Source organism: Microcaecilia unicolor, chromosome 1 (genome assembly GCF_901765095.1).
Source record: "Microcaecilia unicolor chromosome 1, aMicUni1.1, whole genome shotgun sequence".
Classification (NCBI taxonomy): Eukaryota; Metazoa; Chordata; class Amphibia; order Gymnophiona; family Siphonopidae; genus Microcaecilia; species Microcaecilia unicolor.
In genome coordinates this window covers 647,859,336-647,881,164 of record NC_044031.1, presented here as the reverse complement: position 1 = coordinate 647,881,164, position 21,829 = coordinate 647,859,336, and the positions used below count along the sequence as shown (strand labels likewise).

The following is a 21,829-nucleotide window of genomic DNA, read 5'->3' as shown; positions in this document are numbered from 1 at the left end:
GACACTTAGCACTGGGGAAATGGGGGATACAATTGATTTCTAGCATTCAGGATTGGCTCACTCAATACTATTTTTATCCCACAGCATATAGCAAATTGTAGTCCTTAAAGAGGAATCAGCTACAAGTCTATATGTGCAAAGGGGTAAGACCTGAAAAAAAAAGCTGGCTGGTGACCCCATGACAAAGCTGAGAGCTTTCTTCAATATGTAGGCTCTAGAGGCATAGCTAAGTGGGGCACCAGGGCAGCAACTGTTCCCCCAAACAGACTTCCGCTGGTGCCTATTTTTCAGGCAGTCCGTTGTGCCTACACAGTCCGTTCTCCGCTTCCCCTGGCGTCACAATCCGAGTATTCTTCTGGTAGGCTCACTACTATCTCAAATACCCAATTTTGGGGCGGTGGGACGAAGACCTCAGTAGGATCATATGGTACTCCACACTCCACCAACCTGATACTAGCCAAAGTGAAGGAAGATTATCCCACTATGGTCACCACCAAAGCAATGGAAGGAAATATCACAACAGACACCATCCAACGAACGACAACTTACAAGAATCCACACAACACCTAACCTAGCAACCCAATACCAAAATATCCAAGTGGGTTACATTAATGCTAGGTCCGTAGTTAACAAAACAACAACAATATCAGACTGGATTAAATCAGAAAACCTCGACCTTATCTTCATCAGCGAAACATGGATCCACAATCAAAAGGACCCTATAATCCTCGAACTATGCCCCCCAGGTTACAAAATCACTCACTGGACCAGACTGGAAAAGAGAGGTGGAGGCATCGCGTTAATCTACCGAGAACAATTAATTACCGAAACCATTGCCGAGTCCCTAACACCCGAACTAGAAATTGCTTCATTCAGAATCCAAAACAAATCCCCGATTGATCAACTGACCTGCGTCCTGTTTTATAGACCGCCCGGTAACTGGCACGAAAGCCAGCCTGTCTTCACAGATTTTATCTCAAACACTTGCGTAAACAACTCCAATACACATACTAGGCGACATAAACCTTCACCTAGAAGATCCCAACTCAGCCAATGCAAGCGTATGCAAAGACTTCCTACAGTCTTGGGATCTCACATGGCCTCACATGCAAGCTACCCACACCAAAGGTCACACACTGGACCTTTTCACACAAACTGTCCACAGATCAAAACCTATCATTAACAGATATCAAATGGTCAGAAGCACCTTGGACTGATCATTACAAACTGAACCCATCCTTAAATTGGCGAAAGGACTCAAATCGTACATTAGAACAGACAACTTATACTACGAGAGGGCAAATAGATCCACAAATATTCTGGCAACAGGTATATGACAATGAATGGACAACACAAACTGACTCCATACACTACCTCAACCACTGGGAGGCTAGATGCAGAAGTGTACTAAACGAAATAGCACCCTTAAAAACAAGAATATCAAAAAGACAAAACTCGGTACCATGGTTCAATGATGAACTAAAAAAACTCAAAACACAATCCAGAAAACTTGAACAAGCATGGAAAAAAAGAAAAAACGAAAATACACTCAATGCATGGAAACAAATACACAGAAAATACAAATATGCAATTATACAACCAAAAGGTCCTACTATAAGACTAAACTTGGACCGGATAACACAGATCTTAAGCAACTATTTCAACTTGTAAATAAGTTACTGGACACCACCCTGGTCACTACATCCAACACAGACATCCCATCCGCAGATGAAGTGGCTGCCTACTTCAAGGACAAAATAACAAAACTACGCAGCACTCTTCCTCATCACAACACTGACATCGAAAACTTCTTTGACGATCTAGACCTAATCCTGGGTGGATACCCAGCCAACCGTATCTGGTCTACATTCAATCTACTCACCATTGAATCAGTTACACAAGCGACTCACAGATTCGCCAACACCCACTGCAAACTCGACATATGTCCCAGTCATCTACTCAAATTCACCCCAAGCTGATTCATAGACGACCTCACACTCCACCTAAATTTCATGCTACAACAAGGTCTCTTCCCCAAGGAATATGGTAACATATTACTTACCCCAATACCAAAAGACACTAAAAAAAACCAAACAACCTCACCAACTACCACCCAGTTGTGTCCATCCCTCTGGTCACCAAACTCTCCAGCAATTTTACTACTAAACAGCTTACGGAATACCTGGACAAGCACTCAATACTACATGACTCACAATCAGGATTCCGCTCCCACCAGAGTACCGAAACTGTCCTAGTCACTCTCCTGGCCAAATTCAAACAGGAAATAGCCATAGGTAAAAGCATACTCCTCCTTCAATTCGACATGTCGAGCGCATTCAACATGGTTAACCATAATATACTACTAAGACTCCTCGGCCACTTCAGGATTATTGGAAACGTACATAAATGGATCAAGGGCTTTCTAACTACCAGAACATATCAAGTAAAATCAAATTCAAACATATCACCACCATGGAAAGCAGCCTGTGGAGTACCCCAAGGATCACCATTATCACCAATACTCTTCAACATGATGATGATCCCACTGGCAAAGTCCTTATCCAAATGAGGCCTTAATCCATTCATCTATGCAGATGATGTCACAATCTACGTTCCCTTCAGACATGACCTGACTGAAATAACCAATGAAATAAACGATGGCCTGAACATCATGAACTCCCGGCCAAACTCATTCCAATTGAAACTGAACACTGAAAAAACTCACTGCCTTATCCTCTCATCTCAACATAACAACTTAAAACCCACAGCCTTACACACCCCAGGACACACACTCCCTATTTCAGATAGCCTAAAAATACTCGGAGTAACTATCGACCACAACCTCACTCTCAAGAGCCAAGTAAAAACCATAATAAAGAAAATGTTTTACTCAATGTGGAAACTCAAACAAATAAAACCTTTCTTCCCGAGGGATACCTTTCGTAAACTAATACAGTCAATGGTCCTAAGCCATTCAGATTACTGCAACGGAATCTATGCGGGATGCAAAGAACAACTCACAAAAAAACTCCAGACCGCCCAAAATACAGCAGCCAGACTGATATATGGTAAAACGTGATTCGACAGCGCCAAACCCCTTCGAGAAAAGCTGCACTTGCTCCCAATCAAAGAACGGATCATCTTCAAAATCTGCACTTTAGTCCACAAAATCATTCACGGCATAGTCCCAGGATACATGACGGACCTCATTGATCTACCAACTAGAAACAGACTCAGATCAGCACAATCATACCTAAACCTACATTACCCAAACTGTAAAGGGCTAAAATTCAAAACAACTCGCGCATCTAGCTTCTCCTATATAAGCGCACAACTATGGAACGGACACCAGTTTGTAATGAAAACAATACATGGCCACCTAAACTTCAGGAAATCATTGAAAACCCACCTCTTCAAAAAAGCTTATCCCACCGATCCAACATAAATCCCCACACCCAGCAGCACAACATAATCAAAGATTGTACTGGACAATTTACTTCCTCTTCCCCCTCAACCCCATGACGCCTAATATACTTCTACCTCATGTGACCACAACACAATCTTGTATTTGTTATCAACCGTAATGGCAAACGCCTTTACGATACTTTGTAAGCCACACTGAGCCTGGAAATAGGTGGGGAAATGTGGGGTATAAATGTAACAAATAAATAAATAAATGTGGGAGAAGATACACAGGGCATTATAGGATTATGCGGTACCTTGTTGTCGGGGGAGAAGGCATAAAGTGCTAGCGGCCGGTCACGCTGGTTTATGAACTCAATGGCCTTCTCCACATTCTCAACTGTAAAGATTGGGAGGATGGGTCCAAATATCTCTTCTTGCATCACAGGATCTGTCTCCTTAACATCCACAAGAACTGTGGGGGCTACAGTGGGAAAAATAGAAAATGGCAACTTAAATGTGGCTTAGATTCAACTACAAAATTATATAGCAGGGTATAGGTGAAATAACTAACTAAACAAACAATTTTACTATCTATGCAATAAAATGGAAGTAAGCATCTAAAGGATGCAAAATTCAGTCTGTACAAATACGAAGGAAAAGTAGGGAAAAAAAAACAATAAAGAGCTCCTACAGAGCTATTGGCTCACAGTGACCTCAATTTCTAGAACTATACTCTTCTTCATCATAGGCGAAAAACCTCCCCACCTTTACCCTTCAAAATCCAAAACACAGTGTCCATCAAAAATCAGTGCAAAAAACAAACTGTGCTAAACAAAACTACTAAATTTGCAACCCAGCCACTGCCAAGCTCAACACATCAGTACCGGAGTCGCTCCTGACCGAGTCCATCAGGAGCAACTCAGTACTGATGTGTTGAGTTTGGCAGTGGCTGGGTCGCCTTCATCAGCTGAGCCTGACTTAAGCTCTGGGATCTCTGTAAAGTGGCCGGGACGCCCTCTGGACCCTGAGGAAGCAAAGCGAAACGCTGGCCACTGTTGGTTCAATTTGGGGATCTGTGTTATGAAGGTCTGAGCTCGTACACACCGCAACCATCATTGAGATAAGTGCACTTTTAGTAGCTTTGGATTTTGAAGGGTAAAGATGGGGAGGTTTTTCACCTATGATGAAGAGTAACAAGTTGAGATCACTGTGAGCCAATAGCTCTATAGGGTTATGTCTCTGGAGCTCTTTGAGGCATTTTCTTTCAGTTTCCTTCATATTTGTACAGACTGAATTTTGCATCCTTTAGATGCTCACTTACATTTTATTGTATAGATAGTAAAACTGTTTGTTCACACAAATGTGATCCAGAAAAAGATGTACAGCAAAAGTAGAGGCTGATAAATGGACACACACCAGCTTGGGAGATGATATGAACAAGCGTTTATTGAGCTAATTTACGTGTCGGGTCCCTTATGTAAATTGGCTCAATAAACGCTTTTTCATATCATCTCCCAAGCTGGTTTGTCCATTTGTCAGCCTCTACTTTTGCTGTTGGTCTTCATTTCCTGTGGAGGCTACTCCTGTTCTCTTGGATTTGCCCAGAAAGATATACCATAACCTATTGCTCCCCTGCCCACAAACAATGCCCACCACAAGCAGTACAATATATTATAAAGCACTGGGGATTGAGCAGTGGCCTAGTGGTTAAGGTGGTGGACTCTGATCCTGGAGAACTGGGGAACTGAGTTCAATTCCCACCTCAGGCACAGGCAGCTCCTTGTGACTCTGGGCAAGTCACTTAACGAAAACCCACCTCTTTGACATTGCTTTTGACTCGTAACCACTTGTAACCACTCACCTCCACCTACCCCCTCCTCTCTTCCTTCCCGTTCACATTAATTGATTTGATTTGCTTACTTTATTTATTTTTTGTCTATTAGATTGTAAGCTCTTTGAGCAGGGACTGTCTTTCTTCTATGTTTGTACAGCGCTGCGTATGCCTTGTAGCGCTATAGAAATGCTAAATAGTAGTAGTAGTAGTAGTAGGTACAAATAAGTACCTGTATATTGTAAGCCGCATTGAGCCTGCCATGAGTGGGAAAGCGCGGGGTACAAATGTAACAAAAAAAATAATAATAATAAATCTCTCAAGTCAGAACATAAGCTGTGCAGTGCTCTCTTAGACAGTGGCTAGTTGAGGTCACTAGAAAGTACCTGGCATATCTCAAACAGTGCATCCATTTCTTGTGGCTTTCCCCATATTTAACTATTTATGGATGTTTCTTCCAGGAAGTTTTCTAGATCCCTTTAAAACCCATGTTCCCATCTGTATTTCTCGTACAGAATGAGCACATGTAGGTGAATGGCAGTTGGAGCATTATACTATGGGAGGGACACTAACCAATTCTCTTTTTTCAGGACAAGCCGATCCAGTCCTGGCTTTACTCCAGTTCCAAGTGCAGAAAGCATGCAGAACATAGCTCATGGAAGTCTTCCCAACCCCTCTGCTGCTGGGGGGTTGGGGGTAGTTATTGAGGCTGGTTTCTAATTAAATAAATGCAATTGGTGGTATCATCACTGTAATTTAATGGTGCTTCAAATTTAGTATTAAAAAAAATATATATATATATATATATAAATAAATAAAAGGATTACAGATAAGACCATATGATGCAGGATGGGCAAACACAGGTCAGATCCAGCCTACTGGATCATGGTTTCCAGCCCTCTCCTCATGTCCCAAACTTGTCTCCAGGGCAGCCGAGAAACCAGTGTTAACAGGTCAGATTTTAGATATACTACTACTACTTATCATTTCTATAGCGCTACCGGACGTACACAGCGCTTCACACTTGAAAATGGAGAGACAGTCCCTGCTCAACAGAGCTTACAATCTAATTATGACAGACAGACAGGACAAGTAAGGGATAAGGGTTAGGACAGACAGGTCATATCAGGGATAGGGGACAGTTAAAGGTTTAGGAGTTAAAAGCAGCATCGAAGAGGTGGGATTTTAGTCTAGATTTGAAGATGGCCAGAGATAAGGCTTGGCGTACCAGCTCAGGAAGTTTATTCCAGGCATACGGAATAAACCAAGGCCTAAAATGCCCACTTTTGATGATGCACCAAGACATGAGCACCAAAGGTAAACATTTGGGTTCTTCAGGGATGGCATTGTCAGAACAGATGAGGTAAAGAGCCACCCCCCTGTGAGGCCGAAGAACAAATCGTGTCATTCAGGGGAAGACTGGGAAGCTACCTGCTGCTAGAAGTTTGTGATAATAAGACAGGTAGGAGGGGGATGCTGCTACTGACTAGGTCAGGCTGGGGATGAGAACAGAAGAGAGGATGCTAGGATCTCCTGATTTCAGTGTGAGACTCTCACTTTTGAGGGTCTTCTCCCTCACTCCCACTGGATAGCCAAGAACTCAGTGGGAGTTTCCATCAGCATTAATAAAACAAGGCAGCAAGACATAAGGTCTTACAGAAAGTGGGGGACTCCTGCTTTAGAAGATCATCTCCTGCACTCCCACCGACAAGCCAGGATCTCCCGCTGAGTGGCCTCCCCATCTAGCAGCAGCAGGAAATGCCTTCATAAAGCACCATCTCATGCTGCTGTTAATCCCACAGCAGCAGGAGATGTTTTATGAAGGTGTTTCCTGTTGCTGCTGGACAAGACCACTCCTTTTGCTGCTGGCTGTGAATCAGCTGTGCTGGGGCGGAACAATGGGTTGGGATGGGCAGAGCAATGGGTGGGGTGGGCCCTAGATTTCTCACTGAGTAGGTCGGCCCCCTAGGCAGCTCTGGTCTTATGTTGATCAAATGTACAGTGGTGGAAATAAGTATTTGATCCCTTGCTGATTTTGTAAGTTTGCCCACTGACAAAGACATGAGCAGCCCATAATTGAAGGGTAGGTTATTGGTAACAGTGAGAGATAGCACATCACAAATTAAATCCGGAAAATCACATTGTGGAAAGTATATGAATTTATTTGCATTCTGCAGAGGGAAATAAGTATTTGATCCCCCACCAACCAGTAAGAGATCTGGCCCCTACAGACCAGGTAGATGCTCCAAATCAACTCGTTACCTGCATGACAGACAGCTGTCGGCAATGGTCACCTGTATGAAAGACACCTGTCCACAGACTCAGTGAATCAGTCAGACTCTAACCTCTACAAAATCGCCAAGAGCAAGGAGCTGTCTAAGGATGTCAGGGACAAGATCATACACCTGCACAAGGCTGGAATGGGCTACAAAACCATCAGTAAGACGCTGGGCGAGAAGGAGACAACTGTTGGTGCCATAGTAAGAAAATGGAAGAAGTACAAAATGACTGTCAATCGACAAAGATCTGGGGCTCCACGCAAAATCTCACCTCGTGGGGTATCCTTGATCATGAGGAAGGTTAGAAATCAGCCTACAACTACAAGGGGGGAACTTGTCAATGATCTCAAGGCAGCTGGGACCACTGTCACCACGAAAACCATTGGTAACACATTACGACATAACGGATTGCAATCCTGCAGTGCCCGCAAGGTCCCCCTGCTCCGGAAGGCACATGTGACGGCCCGTCTGAAGTTTGCCAGTGAACACCTGGATGATGCCGAGAGTGATTGGGAGAAGGTGCTGTGGTCAGATGAGACAAAATTGAGCTCTTTGGCATGAACTCAACTCGCCGTGTTTGGAGGAAGAGAAATGCTGCCTATGACCCAAAGAACACCGTCCCCACTGTCAAGCATGGAGGTGGAAATGTTATGTTTTGGGGGTGTTTCTCTGCTAAGGGCACAGGACTACTTCACCGCATCAATGGGAGAATGGATGGGGCCATGTACCGTACAATTCTGAGTGACAACCTCCTTCCCTCCGCCAGGGCCTTAAAAATGGGTCGTGGCTGGGTCTTCCAGCACGACAATGACCCAAAACATACAGCCAAGGCAACAAAGGAGTGGCTCAGGAAGAAGCACATTAGGGTCATGGAGTGACCTAGCCAGTCACCAGACCTTAATCCCATTGAAAACTTATGGAGGGAGCTGAAGCTGCGAGTTGCCAAGCGACAGCCCAGAACTCTTAATGATTTAGAGATGATCTGCAAAGAGGAGTGGACCAAAATTCCTCCTGACATGTGTGCAAACCTCATCATCAACTACAGAAGACGTCTGACCGCTGTGCTTGCCAACAAGGGTTTTGCCACCAAGTATTAGGTCTTGTTTGCCAGAGGGATTAAATACTTATTTCCCTCTGCAGAATGCAAATAAATTCATATACTTTCCACAATGTGATTTTCCGGATTTAATTTGTGATGTGCTATCTCTCACTGTTACCAATAACCTACCCTTCAATTATGGGCTGCTCATGTCTTTGTCAGTGGGCAAACTTACAAAATCAGCAAGGGATCAAATACTTATTTCCCCCACTGTATGTTTAGGACAGAGCTTTTTTTTTCAGGGGGTACTGAGTACCGGCACCTTTTCCATTGTCTGCTAAAATTGACTCATGGTCCCCAAGTTTTAATGAAAGAGCTCAGGCTCTACACACCAATTCTGCCTTGTCATAGATTCTGTGACTGGTTGCAGGGGGCCTGACTATTGTGGGGTGGGTCCCTCAATGATCACCCGACCCCTGAAGGGTGGCCTGGCATTTGATTACCGGCACCTCTTTCATTAGAAAAAAACGTACTGGTTTAGGATAATATTATTTCCTAGGGCTGGCCTAGCTTCTTTTATACAACATTGTAATCTGCTCTGATCCAGAATTTGGTTTGTAGCTGAATATAAGTTTTATTGTAATTGTAATTAAGGTGTCTCCTACTGCTGGAGAGGGAGGTGACTGGGCTAAGGTCTGTCAAGGGGTGGGGCTAGGAGATGAAGTAGGTGGGTCTGGAGGCATGTCTTGGTGAAGTGGGGCAGTCTGGGAGTGTGGCTGGGTGGAGTGGGCAGAGCTGAGGGCATGGCTTAAAATCTCCCTCTCAAAGATCGGGCATCTTTGGCATCTCTGGATCTGGCTTGGAGAATACTAAGGATCTCTTCACTCCTCACACTGCAGTATCCCACTGGCCCACACCTCATAGTAACATAGTAGATGACGGCAGAAAAATACCTTCACAGTCCATCCAGTCTGCCCAACAAGATAAACTCACATGTGCTACTTTTTGTGTATACTCTACCTTGATTTGTACCTGTCCTCTTCAGGGCACAGACCGTATAAGTCTGCCCAGCACTATCCCCGCCTCCCAACCACCAGCCCCACCTCCCACCACCGGCTCTGGCACAGACCGTATAAGTCTGCCCAGCATTATCCCCATCTCCCAACACCAGCCCCAGCACAGACCGTATAAGTCTGCCCAGCACTATCCCCGCCTCAATCAATCATACTCTACCTAGCCTTGAGCTAAAACATTTGCCCACTCTAATATGGTTCTTTCAGCTTGATATCATCTAAGATTACACAAGCGGCATACAATTTTCCAGGCTCACTCAGGGCCGCTGATAGGGGGTTGCGAGGGCAAGATTCTCAGGCCCGACCTCCAAAGGAAGCCCAGCGCCGGGGTCTGTCTCTCTCCTGCTCCTGTGTGTCGGGACTCGGGTGATTGTGTTAACGCAATAACCTAGGGTCCAGCACACACGAGCAGGACAGTGACAGACCGAGGAAGAAGGACGCACAGTAAGAGGGTGGGGGGTGGGGGCGGCTGCACTGGCCCTGCCTCGGGCCCAGCTCTGTCTCTCGGCAGTCCTTGTCTTACCAACAGATGGAGGTGGCATAGGACCTGTGACAGATGTGAACCTCTTTGCTGTATAAGCTGACATACCCCTGTGCTGAATGATGCAACCTGAAGTCTGGGCAATGCAGCCTCCACCCTGCCAGAGCAATAAACGAGTGACATTTTGAGGCTCATTTTCAAAGCACATAGACTTACAAAGTTACATAGGTTCACATATGTGCTTTGAAAATGAGCACTTTGTCTTTAGCAGGTACAAAATTAATATTTAATAATCATGCTATTTGATGTATGTAATTGAGCTTAGATTAGGCCATATGTACCCGTGGAACTATGGATTTAGCCCTTACCAATGTACTTGTCATTTTCATCTGTTTGTCCCCCAATAACGACTGTCCCATTTCCGAGTAGTTCCTTCAACCTCTGAAAGTTTTTCTCATTGATAATGCGGCCAAAGTCAGGTGATTTCTGTGGCTCCTTTCCATAGAACCTCTCCAAGCTGTCCCGCATTGCCGGCACAAGCTGATCCCGTGTCTCGGTGTCACAGAGTACGTAATCAGGCGCTACACATGTCTGGCCAGCATTGAAAAAGCGTGACCAGACAATGCGGTTGGCAGTGTTGTAGAGGTCCACACCTTTGTCCACATAGCAGGGGTTCTTGCCGCCCAGCTCCAGTGTCACTGGTGTCAGATGCTTCGCCGCAGCTGCCATAACGATTTTTCCCACGTTTGGGCTCCCTGAACAGGAAACAGATGAAAGTCACAAACACAAGATAGACACTGGACTAGGATCACATTTATGATCATAGGTGATGGTTAGCTTGCACAGGACCATCACAGAATGTAATGGTGAATAAGAGCCATTAAACCATCAGTCTCTGCCTGATTTACTCCCTGGTGCAATGCCACAGTCCTCAGTTGATCTCTGGCTCTCCACTTACTTTATCACAACTAGTCTGTACGTATCTCAAGTTACCCTGTTTTGGATTTTGCCTCTACCACCTCTGCTGGGAAACAGCGGTTAGCGTAGCTGGGTTTTAAAAAAAAAGGTTTGGACAAGTTCCTGGAGGAAAAGTCCATAGTGTATTACTGAGATGGACATGGGGGAAGCCACTGCTTGCCCTGGGATTGGTAGCATGGAATCTTGCTACTCTTTGAAATTCTGGAATGTTGTTACTCTAGATTCTGCCAGGTACTTGTGCCCTTAATTGGCCACTGCTAGAAGCAGAATACTTGGCTAGACGGACCATTGGTCTGACCCAGTATGGCTGTTCTTATGTTCTTAAACCATGAAGAAGTATTTTCTGATGTTGCTCCTAAGCCTGCCTCCATGAAGAATTTGCTCTTGAGCGCCCTTTCCTCTGAAAAAGGTTTGCTCCTTGTGCATTATTTTTACCAACAGCTCCCCTCTCTCCCCCTGTCATTTGTCTTGGTCTGTCCATCTGGCGGGCTGTGCAGGGAGCCTAGGAAGCAGAGCTGCCAAGTTACCCATTCCAGGAGGGAGACTTTTCGGCTGGTGCTGGTTTTAAACATACATCCCAAAGCAGTGTAGTATTTGTAGTCCATGATTCTATCCATTTAAATCAGTGCTGCAGGTCCCATAATGCACCAGAATGAGGTTGGCAGAAATCTTGGGCCGGCCAAAAAGTCTCCCTCCTAGAATGGGTAACTTGGCAGCTCTGAGGAAGTCTGCTGTTTGGGCAGCATTTTTGTGATTAGGCACAGAAAGGAAGAGGTTCTGGGTGAAAACTAAGTAGGGATTCTTTATGCTCCACTAATCTAGATGACATACAAAGGATGAAGGCAAAGTGTGCTAGAGAGATAATCTCTACAAGCCATCACACTCTATGGCTGATATCTGGGATGTATCCTTAGCAAAGGGGACGGATATAACTGGGCAATTTGAATGAGCCAGTTGAGTTTTTATGCTCATATCTGTTATTATATTACAGAGCAGCCAAGTTTTTACCCATTCCAGGAGGGAGACTTTGTGGCCCATCCAGGTCACAATCACCTGACAAGATCCACGGAGCAAAGCATTTTGTACTGCTTGTCCCAGGAATAGTGGATATTTCCCTACGTCCATTTAATAACATTCTATATGGCCTTTTCCTTCAGGAAGCTGTCCAAACCTTTCTTAAACTCTGCTAAGCTAACCGCCTTAACCACATTCTCCGGCAACGAATTCCAGAGTCGAATTACGCACTGAGTAAAGAAAATTTTTCTCTTATTTGTTTTAAACTTACTGCACTGCAGCTTCATCGCATGCCCACTTGTCCTAGTATTTTTGGAAAATGTAAACAGAGGCTCCACATCAATCTGTTCCACTCCACTCATTTTATATACCTCTATCATATCACCCCTCAGCCGCCTTTTCTCCAAGCTGAAGAGCCCCAGCCGCTTTAGCCTTTCCTCATAGGAAAGTCATCCCATCCCCTTAATCATCTTCGTCGCCCTTCTCTGCACCTTTTTTTAATTCCACTATATCTTTTTTGAGGTGCGGCGACCAGAATTGAACACAATACTCTAGGTGCGGTCGCACCATGGACCAATACAGTGGCATTATAATATCCTCATTTTTATTTTCCATCCCTTTCCTAATAATACCTAACATTCTATTTGCTTTCTTAGCCGCAGCAGCACACTGAGCAGAAGATTTCTGAAGCAGCAGTGGCGAAACAGGGGCCAACGTTGACCACAGTCAAGATAACAGGAATAGACAGGAGAGTGGCTTGCTTCTTTAAGCTAAGTACCCTTTGAAATAGTTGCTGTTAAAATTTGGCAAGAATAAGGCAAACGAATTTAACCAGTGGAGTGGAGGAATGGCCTAGTGGTTAGAGCACCGGTCTTGCAATCCAGAGATGGCAAGTTCAAATCCCTCTGCTGCTCCTTGTGATCTTGGGCAAGTCACTTAACCCTCCATTGCCTCAGGTACAAACTTAGATTGTGAGCCCTCCTGGGACAGAGAAATATCCAGTGTACCTGAATGTAACTCACCTTGAGCTACTACTGAAAAAGGTGTGAGCAAAACCTAAATAAATAAATAACCAGGTGGGTTTTTGCCCATGATGAAGAAGTCCTAGCCCTCTTATTGCTATCGTAAGCAGAACAGGAGCTTCTTGAGGCTTTTTCCTCCTGCAGATTTTTATGCTTATGCTATTAAGAGTTTTCAGAGTTTATATTAAGTGGATTTCGCTGGGGAGGAGACTCGTTCCCTTACAGAAGTTTAGTTCATCTCTACATTTTTAAAGGAGAATCAACAGACATCAACTGACAAATGCAGATCTCAAAAATGCATATGGACAGCACCATAAGAAAGGGGCCATATTTGGTTTTAGGTTCCAGACAACTCCACCCTTCCACATACATTATTCATCATGGAGAAGACGACCAGCAGGCTCTGTGTTTTCTAGGAATGTGGGTCCAGTCCTTTTTTTTTTGTTTGTTTTAAATCTCCATTAGATGCCTGGATTTGAAATTCCAATTTCTCTATATAAAGCAGGATCACTAGTCCAGGCCTTGGGTAAAACAAGGACTGAAACTACTTCTGCAAAAATAAAGCCAGCTAGTATTCCTAAGAAGCTTCCATGTGTTCTCCCATGAGCTCCTTCACCAATGAGGAGTGGCCTACTAGTTAGGGTGGTGGACTTTGGTCCTGGGGAACTGAGGAACTGAGTTCGATTCCCGGCACAGGCAGCTTCTTGTGACTCTGGGCAAGTCACTTAACCCTCCATTGCCTGCCATGAGTGGGAAAGCGCGGGGTACAAATGTAACTAAAATAAATAAATGAAGTGAATCAATATTTCCAGTTCCTTTGCTTGTCAGTATCTGTACACTGTAATTTTGAATGAACCACAAAGTATCCTCTTCAGAACCTACCAGTGAAGAAAATATAGTCAAACTTCAGCTCCAGAAGCTGAGTGGTCTCTGGGACACCTCCACGCACAACAGCAAAGCAGTCCTAAGGACAAAAGAGACATTCCCCTCAGTAACACCTATTCGTAAGGGGCACACACAGGATCTGTCCCAGCGCTGTGCCCAAGCAAAAATCCAGCTACATCCATTCCAGATGGGACAAACACATTTATTTACTCGGATTTATTAACCACCTTTATGAAGAGATTCACCCAAGATGGTGTACTGTAGGTACAGTTTAACATAAAACATATAAAACTTTGTTAACAGCATAATAATAGTAAAATAACCAAGAATCAACATAAATACAATAAATAAGGTAAACTTGAAAACAGTAAATTCAAACCTAATAATAGAACTACCATGAAACAGTTTAAAATATACACATATTTAACAACAGTGGAATTCACATAGCAGAAATACAATGTTGGCATAATACTAATAACACACCTAGAGGGGCATAATCAAAAGGGGCGCCCAAGTTTTCCTCAGGACGTCCTCGTATGACGTCCTGGCAAAGCGGCGGGGAAACCCGTATTATCGAAACAAGATGGGTGTCCATCTTTTGTTTTGATAATACGGTCGGGGACGCCCAGATCGCAAAATTTAGGTTGACCTTAGAGATGGTCGTCCTTAGAGATGGTTGTCCCCGATTTTCGGCAATAATAGAAACCAAGGACGCCCATCTCAGAAACGACCAAATGCAAGCCATTTGATCGTGGGAGGAGCCAGCATTCATAGTGCACTGGTCCCCCTGACATGCCAGGACACCAACCGGGCACCCTAGGGGGGCACTGCAGTGGACTTTACATATTGTTCCCAGGTGCATAGCTCCCTTACCTTGTGTGCTGAGCCCCCCAACCCCCCCCCCAAACCCACTCCCCACAACTGTACACCACTACCATAGCCCTTAGGGATGAAGGGGGGCACTTAGATGTGGGTACAGTAGGTTTCTGGTGGGTTTTGAAGGGCTCACACTTACCACCACAAGAGTAGCAGGTGGGGGGGGGGGTGGGCCTGGGTCTGCCTGCCTGAAGTGTACTGCACCCACTAAAACTGCTCCAGGGACCTGCATACTGCTGTCATGGAGCTGGGTATGACATTTGAGGCTGGCATATAGGCTGGCAAAAAAATATTTGAAAGTTTTTTTTAGGGTTGGAGGGGGTTGGTGACCACTGGGGGAGTAAGGGGAGGTGATCCCTGATTCCCTCTGGTGGTCATCTGGTCAGTTCGGGTATCTTTTTGAGGCTTGGTCCTAAAAAAAAGTGGACCAAGTAAAGTCGCCCAAATGCTCGTCAGGGACGCCCTTCTTTTTTCTATTATCGGTAGAGGACGTCCATGTGTTAGGCACGCCCCTGTCCCGCCTTCACTACGCTTGACACGCCCCCGTGAACTTTGGTTGTCTCCGCGACGGAAAGCAGTTGAGGACGCCCAAAATCGGCTTTCGATTATGCCGATTTGGGTGACCCTGGGAGAAGGATGCCCATCTCCCGATTTGTGTCGAAAGATGGACGCCCTTCTGTTTTGAAAATAAGCCTGCTAGTAAGAATGCATTAGAACATTCAACTAACATAGATATGATGCCAAAGATTTTCTACAATACGGCTTACCATATAGCTTACACATGTTCCCCGCCTCATTTTCACAGCACAGAGCCCAGCAGCTGGTCTGCAGATTGTACAGATCACTACAGCTATGATGTTATACTGTCAAACTGTTGAGCTCTATATAACACCTTTGTTACAGAGTCTTCATAGGTTACTTTTTAAGTATAAACATTTTATTGAATATTCAAGAGAGCAACTGTTCAACAGATCTTTCCCATAACAAATATACATACTGTTTACATAATTTTACACCATTCCCCCACCAAAAAACAATGCCCCATCCCAACTCCCCCTTCAAGGGTCTATCAGCATTCATTCCAAGTCAATGAGAGGTCTTGTTTCTCATCCCTAATACTCTATGACCATCCCTGCTTCAATCTCCCTTCCATCTTACCCTTCCCCCCCACAACCCAAAACCCACCCTGTCGCCTTGTGGGATTCATCCAGCAGGTTTAATATGATTCAGAAAATCAAGCTTCTAGTTCTTGGAGGGAGAGACTGTATATCATCAAAAACCTTTTCTTACATTTGGGGGTAAAGGCTGCCTCTTGATTCCCATACCATTAATGTATGAAGGTTATTTCTCCAACCCTGACATGATGGGGGAACTGTCCGTGTCCAAGACTGAAGAATATGCTTCCCCTCCCCTCCAAGCCCAGTTTCCGAACAAAGAGTCTCTGTCTCAGCCCTTTAATTTCGAACTTATCTACCATGTCAAGTAGGAAGGCGACCAAGACTGCAAAAATCTGTTGTTGGATTAACCTACTCATAACTTATGATCTCAGTCCAATAAGCCCTGATAACTGGTCAGTTCATTGGCTACTTTTTAAAGCACATGAAGATTTTAAATTACTTACTTTGACTCATAAGATACTGCAAATGCATGCACTGATATATATGGTCTCATTAGTTAATTTTTTGTTTGTTGGCAGAACCTCAGTCTCACAATGATTTAACTTTGGCTTTTCCACCTCCAAAAGGGATTAGGATTTAAGAATTATTTTTTACCTTTTTCATACTTAGCAGCAAAAGAATGTAGTAATCTATTATTATATATTAAATCAGAGCAAAACCATCAGCGTTTTTGTAAACAGATAACAATTTATCTTTTTAGATGATATATTGGTCAGCTTGAGATGTGGATTTTGTTTTAATTGGTTTTGCAGTTTTTATGAATTATGCAAGTTTGTTTTTGTTTATCTTTTTTTTAATGATTCCTAGTAGTATTTAGTTTCTTAATGTTTTATGTCCCACAGGATCAATTGTAATGGAATTGTGATGAGTCATAAGAAATTATATTGAACTGGATTGCAATGCCCAGGGTGAGATAATAGATGCCCCCCTCCCAGCTCCCCAGGATCTTGTCATAACTCCTACATCCTCTCACATTCAGGGACCCGTGAGAGGTTTGAGAGCAGCCCAATCACTGGTGGCAGCGGCACCTCCCCACACACCTCTGTATGCACATAGAATGAGGACTCTGATCTCCGTCCGAAACCTCACAACACATATGCAGAGGAAGCCTAGCACTGACCAATCGCCACAGCTCTCAGCCAGTTTCATGCATTAGGACCAGGGCAACATGGTCCTCCAGGGACACAAACTAGTTAGGTTTTTAAGATTTCTACAATGAATATGCATGGAGCTATTTGCATAAAATGGAAGCAGTACATGCAAATCAATCTCCTGAATATTCATTGTGGAAATCTTTGAAAGCCCGACTGGGTTGTGGCCTCGAGAACCATAGTTGCCCACCCCCCGGGCTATCCTCTATGTAGGTAGCTCATGACCCCCCTTATAGTGTGACACATCACACTGAGGTAGAAGAGTGCTACTAAAGGTCCATCAGCAAACCAGGGCCGTCATTGTGAGGGCTTTTGATCTGCTGGAAAACTTAATCTGTTGCTTGGACCACTCAGGGGCAGGGGCAGCCCAACCATTAGACTAGGCAGTCCAGCAACTTATTGGGGCAACAAAGAGCAGCTGCAGTCAAAACAAAACAGAGCCCGACAGCCACAACTCAAAGAACCATTAGCATATATCTTAACCTGCATTTGTATATAGGATGTTTGTATGATGACCATGATTATTGAGCTTAATAATCAGAATTTTTGCAGGGGAGGGGGGCTGGAGGTAGGGTGCCTGCTACCCTTGCACTGGCTCTGTTCGAGGGGGGAAAAGGTAGTATTACTTCACTGTAGGTTGGACAAAGTGTGTCAGATCTTCATGGCCTGCTGCATGCTTAGGGTTATCATATTTGCCGCAACAAAAAAAGAGAACACAAAATAAAATGAGGCCCCACCCCACGACCCATCTCCGCGGCTGCTGCCACTGCCATACCCCTGCTATAAGCAGTAAAAACACTGGTAAAGTAACAGAAATACATTTTCTTCCGTACTCTGCTAAATACAAAATGAAAAGATGTATATTTCCAAAAAAGCAAACATCCTTGAGCTTGTCCCTCTTTCTTTTCCCTCCCATCCATGAGCAACATATCCCCCTCTCCTCTCCATCCCTTTCTTTCCATATGCTGTATTTCCCCCTTTCCCCTCCAATCCATGTATGTCCCCTTCCACTATCTTTTTTTCCAGCCTCCCTCCACCCACATGACTCCATCTCCCTCCTCTCCCCTCACCTCACGTACCTTATCACACCCTGGTGGTCTAAATGCCTCTTCAGGGAAGGAAAGAGCCCCATTCTTTCCTGCCTGGCACTGCTGCTGACCCGCTCGCTGCCGGCGCCGCTTCCAAATGGCTGCTGAGACTTCAAGCAGCTAAACCTCTAGTAGCAGACTCACAGTACTTCAAGAACTGCAAATAAGAACTGCAAATACTTCAGGTACCGGGGTACTTGAAGTACCACAAGATTGCCACTAGAGGTCAAGGCAGCCATGTTTCCTCCTAGACCATCAAGGACCAGCAAAAATAGGCCTGGCAGGAAAGGCCTACGGGATGGAGGGGCTTGGGCTTCCTTATATTTTTTTCAGGAGGAGGGAATATCGGAATGGGAGGTCCGCAGGAACTCATGTGCGGCTACCCAGAGGTTAACCAGCCACCAACCAATATTCAGACTGGTGCCTAGTTAACTTCACCACATAGAGTCAGGACAACCTTTTTCCTGTCCTAACTTTTTGTGATCACCTAGCTGGTTAGCGGATTGAATATCGCCGCTATCTGGCTAGCTCACCGTTCCACCCTAAATCTGCTCCCAGACCACCCCCTAAGATTGCCAGTTAGTGAAAGGCAGATTAGAGGGCATACTCAGTGGCACTGTGCAGTTTAAGTGCTGCTAAATATTACAGGTTGACTGAAACTGCTTTTTCAGTTTTGGCCGACACCAAAACTGCTACCAAAACTGTCTAAACACTTTCGGCTGAAACTGAAGTCGAAACTTATCACCTGGATTCGGCCGAAACCTAAACCTAAAGTTTGGTTGTGTAAATACGAACCAATGAGGCCCACTGGGGATTGTCAGAGCTGGCAGTCGGCAGCTCTCTGCTAAACCCACAAGAGATAATCACTCTTTGCGTGAAAAAATATTTCTTCCTATTTGTTTTAAAAGTATTTCCATGTAATTTCATTGAGTGTCCCCTGGTCTTTGTACTTTTTTTAAAGAGTGAAAATTCGATTCTCTTTTACCCATTCTACACCACTCAGGATTTTACAGACCTCAATCACATCCCACCTCAGCCATCTCTTTTCCAAGCTGAAGAAGCCTAATCTCTTCAGCATTTCCTCATATGGGAGAAGTTCCATCTAACATTTTGGTCGCACTTCTTTGAACTTTTTCTAATTTCACTATATCTTTTTTGAGATACAGTGACCAGAATTGAACTCAATACTCAAGGTGAGATAGTAACATAGTAACATAGTAGATGACAGCAGAAAAAGACCTGCGCGGTCCATCCAGTCTGCCCAACAAGATAAACTCACATGTGCTACTTTTTGTGTATACCTTACCTTGATTTGTACCTGTCCTTTTCCGGGCACAGACCGTATAAGTCTGCCCAGCACAATCCCTGCCTCCAAACCACCAGTCCCGCCTCCCACCATCGGCTCTGGCACAGACTGTATAAGTCTGCCCAGCACCATCTCCGTCTCCCGCCACCGGCTTTGCCACCCAATCTCATCTAAGCTCCTTAGGATCCATTCCTTCTGAGCAGAATTCCTTTATGTTTATCCCACGCATGTTTGAATTCCGTTACCGTTTTCGTTTCCACCACCTCCTGCGGGAGGGCATTCTAAGCATCCACTACTCTCTCCGTGAAAAAATACTTCCTGACATTTTTCTTGAGTTTGCCCCCCTTCAATCTCATTTCATGTCCTCTCGTTCTACTGCCTTCGCATCTCCGGAAAAGGTTAGTTTGCAGATTAATACCTTTCAAATATTTGAACGTCTGTATCATATCACCCCTGTTTCTCCTTTCCTCCAGAGTGTACATGTTCAGGTCCGCAAGTCTCTCCTCATACGTCTTGTAACGCAAATCCCATACCATTCTCGTAGCTTTTCTTTGCACCGCTTCAATTCTTTTTACATCACACCATGGAGCAATACAGAGGCATTATAGTATTCTTGGTCTTATTTACCACCCCTCTCCTAATAAGTCCTAGCATCCTGTTGACTTTTTTGGCCGCCACCACACTAGGCAGTGCACTAAAACAGCTTAGCGCTAATATTGTACAATAGCTTAGGAATACCAGAAGCGGTTACAGAATTGGCCCCACTGGAGCACCAACATCAGAACTGCCACCATAGCACCTACATTGTGGGCACTGATAGTTATAGTTTAGAGCAGACTTGTTCAACCTATGGCCCACAGGCCAGAACCCAGCCCACCAAGTGTTTTTTTTCTGGCCCTCGGAAGCTTGGCAATTCTTATTGTGCTTATAGCAGAATTCCTGTTTCCCCACCACAGTTCGGCTCTCTGTGGCTCAAGCTTGCAGAGAGCCGTTGTGGTGGGAAGCAGGAATTCTGCTGTTTTCTTCTGCAGCTGAAGTCAGGTGAAGGAAAAGAAATTGGGTGAAGGCTGAGGGGAGGGTGGTAAATGAGTGAGAGAAACTATGTGAAGGTTGGGGAGGGTTACATGAGTGGATGAAGGCTAAGGGCAGTGGTGTGCTGGAGCGTGCTCCTCACAAGAGCTGATTGTTAAACTTTTTAACATTTTGCGAGCCGGTTGTTCAGGCATGGCAAGCCGGTTGTTGTTGTTCAGGCGGGGCTCTCCCTCCCGCTCCCTGTTGGGCTGTCTCTCCCCCGAGCCACAGTGTCCCGGCACATACCTGAAGGCAGCCACCCTGGTGGTCTAGTGGATTCTTCTGGGCAGTAAAGATCCCCAGTCTTTCCTGCCGGCGCTGACCCTCCTGCAGTCGCATCACTCTTTAAAAATGTCTGCAGAGACTTCCGCTGAAGTCTTGCGAGGCCGCCGCTGTAAGTCTTGGCAGCCATTTTAAAGGAGATGCGGCAGCGGGCAGGAAAGACTGGGGATCTTTCCTGCCCCAAAGAATCCACTAGACCACCAGGGTACTTCAGTTCAGGTATGTGCTGGGACCCTGTGGCTCAGGTGACCATGGAGCGGGGAGGAGGTCTGGAATAGTTAGGTGGGTGGGTGGGGTGGGGAGGATACTATAAAAAATTGTTGAATTTGTATTTAATCTCACTTATATTTTCAAACATGCTGGCTTGTGCATACAGATATACACAGAGGAAGTACAATAATGGAATAACTTTTCATAAATAGAGTAGTAATTTGTTACAAATCGTAATCAGTCTGTCATTTGGAGGGCTGGTTATAGGGACACCCCAGCATGTGTTATATTCGTGCAGAGATGTTTTTTTTTTCTCCTGGTAAAGGGCCACTAAAACAGACATCATGTTATGGGAATCAGGTGCTCAACATTCAGAGTTTCTATCTATCTATTTATTTATTTACTTGTTTATGGCATTTTATCCTACATTAAACATGAATTAGATTGGAACCTGGGAGCATTTAAAATCTTTGGGGGGGGGGGGGGTTCCTGGAGAGAGTAATGCATTGCCACCCCAAGGCTCTCTCCCCAGGTATAGCCAGCCCTGCAATTTGGAGGGGGGGGGGGGCGCAGAGGTGGACTGGGGCCCTCACTCCACCTTTGCGCCCCCTCCCAAAAAAAAATTTGCAGAGTTGGCTATACCCAGGGAGAGAGCCTGTT

General features: G+C 44.9%; 1 protein-coding gene across 1 annotated transcript in view; it reads right to left on the bottom strand.

Moving 5' to 3' along the window:
• Positions 1-21,829, bottom strand: part of ALDH3B1 (aldehyde dehydrogenase 3 family member B1) — a 75,150-nt gene that overhangs the window by 16,701 nt on the left and 36,620 nt on the right. Inside the window, exons 6-8 of the mRNA XM_030222639.1 lie at positions 14,005-14,086; positions 10,477-10,863; positions 3,720-3,886 (exon numbers count right to left, since the gene is read on the bottom strand). Of these exons, the coding sequence (XP_030078499.1) occupies positions 3,720-3,886; positions 10,477-10,863; positions 14,005-14,086 (636 nt within the window). The remainder of the gene's footprint in view (positions 1-3,719; positions 3,887-10,476; positions 10,864-14,004; positions 14,087-21,829) is intronic.